The sequence below is a fragment of the Gallus gallus genome, chromosome 2 (genome assembly GCF_016699485.2).
Source record: "Gallus gallus isolate bGalGal1 chromosome 2, bGalGal1.mat.broiler.GRCg7b, whole genome shotgun sequence".
Lineage (NCBI taxonomy): Eukaryota > Metazoa > Chordata > Aves > Galliformes > Phasianidae > Gallus > Gallus gallus.
Genome location: NC_052533.1, coordinates 110,719,565 through 110,729,471, shown reverse-complemented (window position 1 = coordinate 110,729,471; position 9,907 = coordinate 110,719,565). Strand labels below are relative to the sequence as shown.

The window sequence follows — 9,907 nt, the reverse complement described above, 5'->3', positions numbered from 1 at the left end:
AACCCCAGCTCAGAAGTCCAGTAAATTATGTACACATAAAAGACAGTCAAAAAAGCATGACAAAGATCTGCAGTTTGCAGCCAAATGATATTACCTAAAGTTGATGCCAAACAGTGCAGTTTTATTAAATTTCAGTCCAGCTGGTACAGTAGCTAAGTGAGCATGTATGTCTGGAACCGAGCCTGGTGTAACTTCAACATCCCCTTATTTGTTAGATTTATTTGTTTTGGGTTTTGTTTTGAACATGCAAGTTAGATCCAGAAATCATATCCAAGGCTGCAAGACACTGAGATCTCTGTTAAACATCATGTCCAAACTGCAGTTTCAGGAATACTAAATTCAGTCAGATACTGCACAGAATCATGTGTGTGACTTCAGAAGCAGAGTATCAAGCTGCTTGTCTCCAGCTGTGCTTTAAAGGCAAACCTACTTCATGGATATACGGTTGGACTGCACTATGTAAGACTGCGGTTTGAATTCCTACTCGTGTCCTGGCATATTACGTGGCAGACATACACTGAATATATATTTTTGTGGTTCAGTTTGGACATTACAGTGGGTACCTGTGGGGAATTGTATGCTTTTGGGTAGATGACCCCAAGGGAGCGTGAAGGCTGTGTTACCTGAAGGGGTTTTCATAGAGAAACATTGTCTCCGAGCTTTGGTGGGGAGAGGCAGCTCTGCATGTTGAGTGCTGCATCCAGGCCTGGGGCTCCCAGCGACAGAAAGACGTGGAGCTGTTACAGCAGGTCCAGAGGACCATGAATTTGATCAGAGGGCTGGAGCACCTCTCCTATGAAGACAGGCTGAGGGAGCTGGGCTTGTTCAGCATGGAGAAGGCTCCAGGGAGACCTCATTGTGACCTTCCAATACTTGACGGGAGTTTATAAACAGGAGAGAAGCCGACACAAACCAAGGCACTGTGGCGTAACGAAGGAAACGTCACAAACTTGAGGATGATGATGCCACAGAGGACTCCATTTTCCAAACTGCAATGAGACACGAAGCCCCACAGCAGGTCGCCGGAGACCCAGTGCCACCCGCTGGCTTACAAGGCCCAGAAGCAAAGGCACAAAGCGAGGCGCCACGGCTCGGCCCCAGCGCATCACCGCAGCCACAGCCAGGCGCACGACGCACACGCGACGCGGGGCCGATACCACGGCCTGGAGATCGCAGCACCCCCTAGCGGTGGCGGCCTCCCCGCCGGAAGCGCGGCGCGCTGCAGCCGGACAGCGGTCCGGGCGGCTCCCGCCTCCCCAGCGGCGCGAAGTTCCTCCCTCTTCGCCTCCCGCCGCCTTCGTTATCTCCTCGCCGCCTCTCCCGCTGGGGGCACGGTGCCCCTCCCGCCTCCGCCCTGCGGGGAGCCGCCCCAGCCTGGCCGCCCCGCGGGCATCCGGCCTCCGCGGGGGCGGTGGGCGAAGGAGTAAAAGCGGGCCCCGAGAGGGACCAGGGGTCGGAGCTGGAGCTGCGGCTGCTCGTGGAAGGTGAGTGGCGGCGCGGAGCCGAGCCGGGCCGGGCCGGGCCGGGCTGGGCTGGGCAGCCTCCGAGCGGTGGGTGCGGCCCGGGGCAACTCCAGCCGCAGCCGAGCATTGAGCGGGGCTGGGAGCGGGTGGGCGAGAAGTGCTCTCTCTGGCTGCTGAGCGCGGTTCCTGCAGTTTTTTTGAGAGAAAGCTTGATCAGCTCCCTGCTGAAGGAGTCACTGTGGGGCTGCCGCCGCCGCCGCAAGAAGCAAGGCCACTTCGTGTTTCCAAGCACGACCAAAAAGCCCTGCTGAATTCCAGCGTCCTTCTAGGTCTCAGGTGCCGTTAGCGGCGTTCCTGGGCTCTTACGTTGCTGCTGTTGTCTTTACGGCAGCTTTGCTCGCTCTGGCGCAGATGCTCCCTGTGTGTGGCTGGTGGGGCAGGAGGCGCCTTTAATAGGGGCTCGTCTGGGTGGGACCCGAGGGGTCAATGAAAGGAACTGTGTGTTAGCCTCGTCTGTGCAACGCCTTAAGCATAAGTGTGTGTGCAGTATTGTTAGTTGGAGATGTGCCTTTGTCATCTAGTGAAAATCCCTAAGCGGCTCTATTAAGAAGTTATCACTGAAATTAGGTGTTTGGCTCACACTGCATGGCAGGAAGCCTGTTAGGGATGTCAGCTAACACAGGGCCTTTGAGGGTCTGATTGCGTTACAGAAAGGTTCTGCTGCTAAGTCAGCTGAGGTTGGGGCTTCATAGCACTGCACCCCATTGTGTTTTTACATTTGGGTGGTGACAGCTGTCAGAACACATCAGACAAGGAGGGCAGGTTGAGCTGTTTGCTTGCGGGAGGCCCTAATCAGAGGATGTCGCTGGTGATTCAAGAAAGCAGCGTACTTGATTTTGTAACTTTAACTGGGCTGACACTAGGCAGTTCTAAAGTGGGACAGACCAAAATGACTCTATTAGTAGCGCATAGGAACTGCCTTGGGCCTGTGATGGGCACGCCTGTACTTTGTTGTGCTCTGAGACAGTGTCAACCATCCCCTTTTCAGTGCCACTACCTTTGGTAAAGTGTTAGGTGTGAAATAACATAAATCACACTTAGGCTGGATACAGAGTATTTCTGTGGAGCTCGGAACCTATGCTGAACTTGTTATGGGGAGTTACACCTTTGTCTGTTGGACACTAAGTCAAATGGGAGTGGGGATGGCTGTATGTATATGCTGTGCTATGTGAGCAGGGCCGTGGCATAAATCAGGGCAGTGTTTGTTGCCTCTTTTCATCACTCACAAAACCACGCATCCAGTTTAGAGTCCTGCTGCGCAAGAAAAGTGCTGGCAGCCTGGAGGAGGTCCAGAGAGGGGCCACCAGCGGTGTTGGGTGATCAGATCATGTGGTGTCTGTGGAGAGGTGGAGGGAGCTGTGTTTATTTAGCTTATGGAACTTAAAGGGGATCCTGCTGCTCTTCATAATGAGTAGTTATTGTTGGGGTTAGATGCTTTTCAGCCAAGTGACACAAGGCAACAGGTACAAATTGCAGCGAGGGAAATTCTGACTAGAATAAAGAAAAGCATTTTCACCATGGGGGTGATCAGGCACTAGACTGGTGTCTGAGAGAAGTGTAAGGATCTCTCTCTGTGAAGGTGTTACAGATTGGACAGGCCATGACCCTGAGCACCCTGATCTAACTCACTGGCAGACAAAATGTTGGGCCAGCGCTGCCAGGGATTCTTTCCAATCTAAATGATTTTATGATTCTTTCAAGATTAGGAAGCAGGTTTTTCAGAGTAGGATTGACTGTCTCTAAGGGAAAGAAGTACAATAGATATTATCTGTGTGGTTGGCAACAAATAATTTTTATTTGTGCTATCGGTGCATACATTTGCAAGCAAACTTCTAAAACGGCAGCGATTGCATTTGAGGTATTGCATCTAATGTTGCACACAGAAAGCCAAGTCGTGTTTTGCAAGGCTGGCATGTGTGGACAAGACGTAAAACTTACTTGATGAGGACTTGGTGTCTGGAGAAAGCTGTAAACAATTAAAAATGTAATAGGAAGGAATGCATAACTTTGAATTATCTTTCAAGTTGTATGAACACTTCTAAGCTTTAAAAAGGTGTTTCTGTGCCAGAGCTAATTTCTCCATATTGTTTTCTAGCTAGTAGGTGGGACAGTGGGGGGGACTCCATAACAATCTGGTAGACATCACAGCATCCAGTCTAACTCTTCAGTACTGCTTGGTCTCACAAGCTGTATTTCTTGTACTTGGTTGTGAGTGTTCACTGCCCGCCAGGTGCTGGGGTTCATATCTGATAGCTGGAATGAGAATATAAGCCTGGATTGGTGGAACAGGTGTGGATCATGTGAGCCAATTCCTTTTTTTTTTGCCTCTTAAATAAGGAGTTATCTTGGGCAGTGTGGGTAGAGGCCAATTTCAAAACGGAAGGAAAAGGAACATCCTTGCTGTATCAAAATAGGAGAAAAAGATGAGATTGGGAAGTAAATGAGATGATTTCTGCTCCGGTACCTCCTTTAACGTGGGATAAAATTGATCTGATTCTTTGTAGTTGTTGTCATTGAGATGCTAATAGATTTAGTCAAATGATCTCTCATCAGTCCCTTGATGCTTATAAAACAGAACAAGAGCAAGGGAGTGAAGGATGCACATCTCTGTGCATAGGAACTCTGCAGTCATACGTTGCATGTCACATTTTAATACAAAAATGAACTTGGATTATTTCAGAAGTGGTTGTTTTTAATCCCTCTAACAAGTCTGTGTTATAGTTGCAAAATGCTTTTCTTCTTTGACCTCATTAGCAGTTATTCCAGGTTTTGACCAAAACCTTACTAGGCTCAGAAGTTTTATTTCCCCAAGGTGCTACTCCTTTTGCTGTAGAACTCCAGCTGAGATATAGCCAAGCATACAGCTTGTCTCAAGTTTGTAAGATGAAGTGATGACAGAAGTAGAACCATAACCATGGAATATCACCCCAGAGAGATGTATCTCAAAAACTGCATTGGAGAAGACTTGTATGCATAGACACAGTAAAACCAGAGCACTTCAAGCTTTTAGAGAACTTCTTGTGATCCATCTTGTATTCCACTCTGTCCACTTGCAGGTGCATTGGAAGGTCTCTACATGAGTGAGGCCACGCTCTTACTGAGTCATGTCTGCTGTTAGTGGAAGTGTTTGGTGGGTTTTTCTATAGCACTTGATTTGAGACTGTACTAATTTCTGTGTGGTAAATGGTATATGAATCAGAGAGGTTTTTTGTGTGATTAAACAGGTTTGTCTGTTTTCTTTAAGGATTTATTCATCTGTTTTTGGTTTCTTTCTTTTTCTTTTAGTTAAACAGAAGATGATAGGTAGCAATGAATCCTCTACTGAAGGACCAATACCTACATCCTACTTAAGCTTCCTGGCTTACTTACTGGGAGAATGGACTGGTGTGGAACACACTGAAGATTATCTGAGTTATGGAGCCTACCTTTCATGGGTGCTTTTTCCACTTGCAATAGTTTTTATACTTCCAGTAGCTATCTTCTTCTTCTGCTTCAACACTTCCCTTCTCCTTCTTCATATTTATAAAAGGAGGAAGAATGGATTTAATGAAGGACATTCTGGTGATGTTTGGTATGGTGCAAAAGAAATGTTGGCTAACCTGTGGGATGGACATGGGAGAGTATGGCATGGTAAGCAAAAATCTGATTCTTCTCTTAAAAGTGCTGACGTTCAGTTCCTGGCTTTACCTGTGAGGATTATCAGTTACCTGTGAGGATTATCAGTTTACATCTAATTGCTATTGCTGTTTATTGACTGCCGGTTGTTCTTCAACTGTTGTAGACCAGAGGGAGAGAGGAGGGGGGGGGAAGGGATTGAGATTCTTTTGGTTGTACAGTTTTGTCTTATGCTTTTATTCCTTTGCTGCTATTGCTTTCCTTTAGCCAAATATATATATATATATATATATATATAAAATATATATATTTCTTTTTCTTTTTGACTTTTAATAACTACTCCTGGATTTTCTTTTTCCAGGAGGACCTGAAGTGATAGCTATGTTAAAAATTAAAGTAATTTGCTGTGTCTCAGGAATTACTTAGCAAGCCAAAAAAAACCAACAACAACAACAAAAAAAACCACCAAAATACCCTTCTTGCTGCTCTTTCAGATTGAATATGTAAATACTGGAAGCTAAATACTAGTTCCCTAATAGCTAATATCGCCACATTTGTGTAATTTCACTGCATGTAACTGACATGGTGCCAAATGTTGTCTGAAAGGGGCACTTGGTGTCGGTTTGCTCAGTAGTTACTACTTTAACACTTTGGAGCTCTCAAGTCAATTTGCAGAGGTCTGCTTTTGGTATTTTCTTTCTATGTATTTTTGACAACTACTTTCACTAGTAAGAGAATGTCAAAACTAAAGGCTCTGCTCCTTGTCCCTCTGCTGATATATCTTTTCTGAAGATAGACTTAATAAGTGATTTGGCTTCTTTCTAAGGAAATCATAAGCTTCTTTCAGAACCATTCACTCTAGATGCAGCTAAAGGAGAAAGATGTTTAAGAGCAATTTACTTAAAGAACAAATCCGTCTTGAAAATCATCTCTATTTGTTCTCCAGTCAAAGGAAAGAGGGTTTTCAAGGCATTGATAACCAGATGGTGCAGCGGCTGTATCAGATTGGCTTTGTAAGACTAAGATCTAACTTTTGAATCAGAGAAAGTACACTAGATCAAAATCAACAGCTACATCAAAGAGCTTAAAATGCTCGCTTCGTAATGAAAAGCTATTTACGTTTTTCATACGTTTTTTTTATGGCCTTGGCTTTTTTCATCCATAGTAGCTTTTTCCCTTCCCTGACTTCTTATTTGCACAGAAAAGATTCTTATCCAGTCCCTCATCTACTATCGTGGCTTCTCCTTCTGCCCTGTCAGCAGCTTCCACTTCTTTTAGTAAATTATGAAATGCTTTGTGATTATTATTATTTTTTTTTTCCTACTTGGTTAATCAGTATGTCACAGGAAAAACTTCCTGAAATCTTAAAGCATTGAAGGAGGGGAGGGAGGGAGGGGAAGAAAAAAGAAACAACCCCAAACAAAAGCCCAACCTTGTATCTGGTACCTGTAAATTTATTATGCAAATGCTAGCCACAGGTATCGTTCTGGTTATGCTCAGCTAGCATGGAGCACAGTTAGTGATCACTTGTGTTGGTACAGATGGTAGGTAGATGGATGTCTGTAATAGGTTGCAGCTCCACAGGCATAGAAAATAGAACAGTGGGAGAAGAGCCAGAAGTTTAAAAAAAGAGGGGGGCAGAAGAAGGGATTTGCACACCTGATTACTTCAGAAGGTGTGGGATTTAAAATAAAACAATACTGCAACTGTTCAATGTTAACTGAACATATAACTGAATGTGTTCTGGTCCATTTTATTATTTTGTGTTAACAGAATATTCTTTTCACCATTAACTAAATGAGAAATGTAAGTTCAACACTTGTATGTGTTCATGTATGTTTCAGTTAAGCATATAAAGTCCCAAACAGCTTTTAGTGCTTAGTGATGGAAAAGTAGTCCAAGTATAACTCTGAGAGAGATAACAAAGATGAGTTTCATACCGTGGAATAAAAAAAGACACATAAATGGGTGTTGTCATGTTAAACTGCCTTGAACAGTTGCTCGCAGCAATGAACTTGACTTTGAAAGATAGGTAATAGCTTGAAACAGTAGTGTTTCAACACTCCTATTCAGTCCTTATTTTGATTTATCTTGAATGATTGATTCAGAGAACTACAGCCTTGAAGGCAGTGAACTGAAAAAATTATGCAATAGTTGAAGAGAGCGAGGCTTTTGGTTCTGTTGTTGTTTTGTTCTCTCTTTAAATAGAGCTTTAAATAAGGCTTGTAAACATGAAGCTGTGAAAGCAACTTCATAAATGCTGCAAGACAGCTCTTGATGTTTTAGCAGTCACTTTGCTCTAACGCTTCTCAGTAGATACTGGTTTCAACTTGCCAACTTGATGCAAATTAGTTTATTTAGGCTAGAATTGTATCATACTTTGATATCCATTATGCCTTTAATTCCTAACAGGTTATGAACTTCACGGGGATGAAAATATTCCAGAAGGACCAGCACTGATTGTGTTTTATCATGGAGCTAGTCCTGTTGACTATCTCTATTTCATGGCTAGACTTCTTATACGAAGGAAGAGATACTGCCACGTAGTAGCGGATCATTTCGTCTTTAGATTACCAGGTAATATACTTCATAATGAACAATCAGTTTGAGAGTTCTTTAAACTTTTTTTTTTAAGATTGCAGTGATTGAAATTTGTTGTATAAAAAGACAGCTTTCAGAGCTAACTTTCAGACAAGTTTACTTAGTCTGTTGGAACAACTGTTCTCAGCAAAGAATGTGTTCTTATCAAACAAGAACAAGCTTATGCAACTGGCCTGTGTGGAGATGACTTGCACTCTAATCTGGGCAACACTTCTAATAACTTTAGAGTGTTTAGAAACAAAGAGAAGAAGATAATGGGAGAAAGACTTGTCTCTGTGTTAATCAGTAGCCGATACTCCATAATATGCTTGTTAATATTTAGGCATGATTGTTAATCAAATATGAGTTGGAGCGTACTCTCAAGAAATTCATTGATGATACCAAACTGGAGAAATGGTTGACACTCTGAGATTAGAGCTGGTATTCAGAGTGACTTCCCAGAAAAGGACTGGTAGAAACATCATGAAGTTCAGCAAAAGTGAATATGAAGTTTTGAATTTTGAATGAAATAATCCCGTGTGACAGGACAAATGGGAGCCTGGGTAGAAAGTCACTTTGTCAGAAAGGACTTCACCATTCTAGTGGACAAGAGAGTGAACATGATCATCTTTGTTGCAAATGCACAGTACAAATTCAACTGCATGCTGGCCTTTTTCAGCCTGAGCGTAGCCAACAGGTTAAAGGGAGCGATGGTTTGGCGCCTGTCAGAGCACATCCAACAGTACTGTGTCCTGTTTTGTACTTCCCAGTTTGAGAGGGATATTGACTGGAGGCTGGAGCATACACTATTTGGTCTGTAACAAATGAAGGTGGAGAAAGATATTACTGCTGTCTTTGATTACTTAACTATGAAGTTAGAGAAGATGGAGTTTGACTCTTCTGAAAGGTACTCAACAATAGGATGACAGGGAACAGAGGCAAGCTGCAGTACCTAAACAGATTGCCCCGAATAACTGGGGACTCTCCATCCCTGGAGATTTTCAAAACACTGCTGGCTTAGGTCCTGCATAGGTTGGTCCCGTTGGACAAATTGGAGTAGGAGACTGTACTCGATGGCCTTCAGAGATCCATTCCAGTGTGGAAAATTCTCTGATTATGTGAATGATTTAAGGCTGTTCAGGGAAGACAAGCCCAGGGAGCCCAGGTAATTGTTTTGGATTGTCTTGAAGGCTGCACAATAGTCTGTGGCTGGCAACCTGGATAGATGGGGCTTCTTTTGTGAATCAAACCAGAAAGATGGCCATCCTTTTGTACTAGTACTTAGACTTTCTGATTTTGAGGCTTCTGATAAATTAGATGCCTTTCCATTAGATGGTTTAATTAACCAAAATTTACTGGACTTGATCTAGGAGAAATGGAGGGAAGGCATACTTGGATTAGATGATTTAATGATCATTCTGTTGTTAATATTCGTAAATATGTTATGAATAGCTGTGAGAATAGCTTGCCCCATGAACCTGAATCTCATATGTGCCAGTTTGCAGTTGTTAATATGTAGTCTCATTGCCTCCTTCTCATCAGGCACTTTTGTACCAATTTAACTATGATTAACTGGATTGTATTTGTAGCATGTTGCTGTGCCTCCTGAGGGATGCATGAGCCTGTAAGGAGTCAAACAAGCTTAAGTCTTGTCAGATACAGGGAATTTAAACTAATAGAAAAACTCCTGTAGATAACGTGGAATTTCCTGTTGAACACTGGAGTTAAATCCAGCTGGCAGCTGCTTGTGAGTGGTGTTCCCCAGGTGTTGGTACTGGGGCCTGTCCTGTTCAGTATCTTTATTGATGACCTGGGATTGAGTGCACCCTCAGTAAGTTTGCACAAGACACCAGGTTGAGAGGAAGTGTAAATCTGTCTGAGGATAGGAAGACCCTTCAGAGGGATCTGGACAGCTGGGCTGAGGCTGATGGGATGAAGTTAAACAAGGCCAAGTGCTGGGTCCTGCACTTGGGTCACTACAACCCCATGCAGTGCTACAGGCTTGGGGCAGAGTGACTGGAAGACTGTGTAGAGGAAATGGACCAGGAGGTGTTGGTTGACGCTCAGCTGAACATGAACCAGCAGTGTGCCCAGGTGGCCAAGAAGGCCAATGGCATCCTAACTTGTGTCAGAAAAAGCATGGCCAGGAGGAGCAGGGAAGTGATGGTCCCCTGTACTCAGCCCTGGTG

At 43.9% G+C, this 9,907-nt stretch overlaps 1 protein-coding gene across 9 annotated transcripts in view; it reads left to right on the top strand.

Moving 5' to 3' along the window:
- The first annotated feature begins 1,202 nt into the window (after positions 1–1,202).
- The window catches only part of TMEM68 (transmembrane protein 68), a 29,623-nt gene continuing 20,918 nt past the window's right edge, over positions 1,203–9,907 (top strand). For 4 of the 9 annotated variants that reach the window (XR_006935796.1, XR_006935797.1, XM_046925317.1 and 1 more), the window contains exons 1-3: positions 1,203–1,484; positions 4,809–5,153; positions 7,551–7,715. Coding sequence is in view for 5 of the 9 variants with exons in the window: in XM_046925317.1 (XP_046781273.1) it covers positions 4,820–5,153; positions 7,551–7,715 (499 nt within the window). In the remaining 4 variants the exon portion in view is untranslated. The remainder of the gene's footprint in view (positions 1,485–4,808; positions 5,154–7,550; positions 7,716–9,907) is intronic. The other 5 variants (XR_006935799.1, XM_046925319.1, XM_046925320.1 and 2 more) reach the window with 2 other exon arrangements.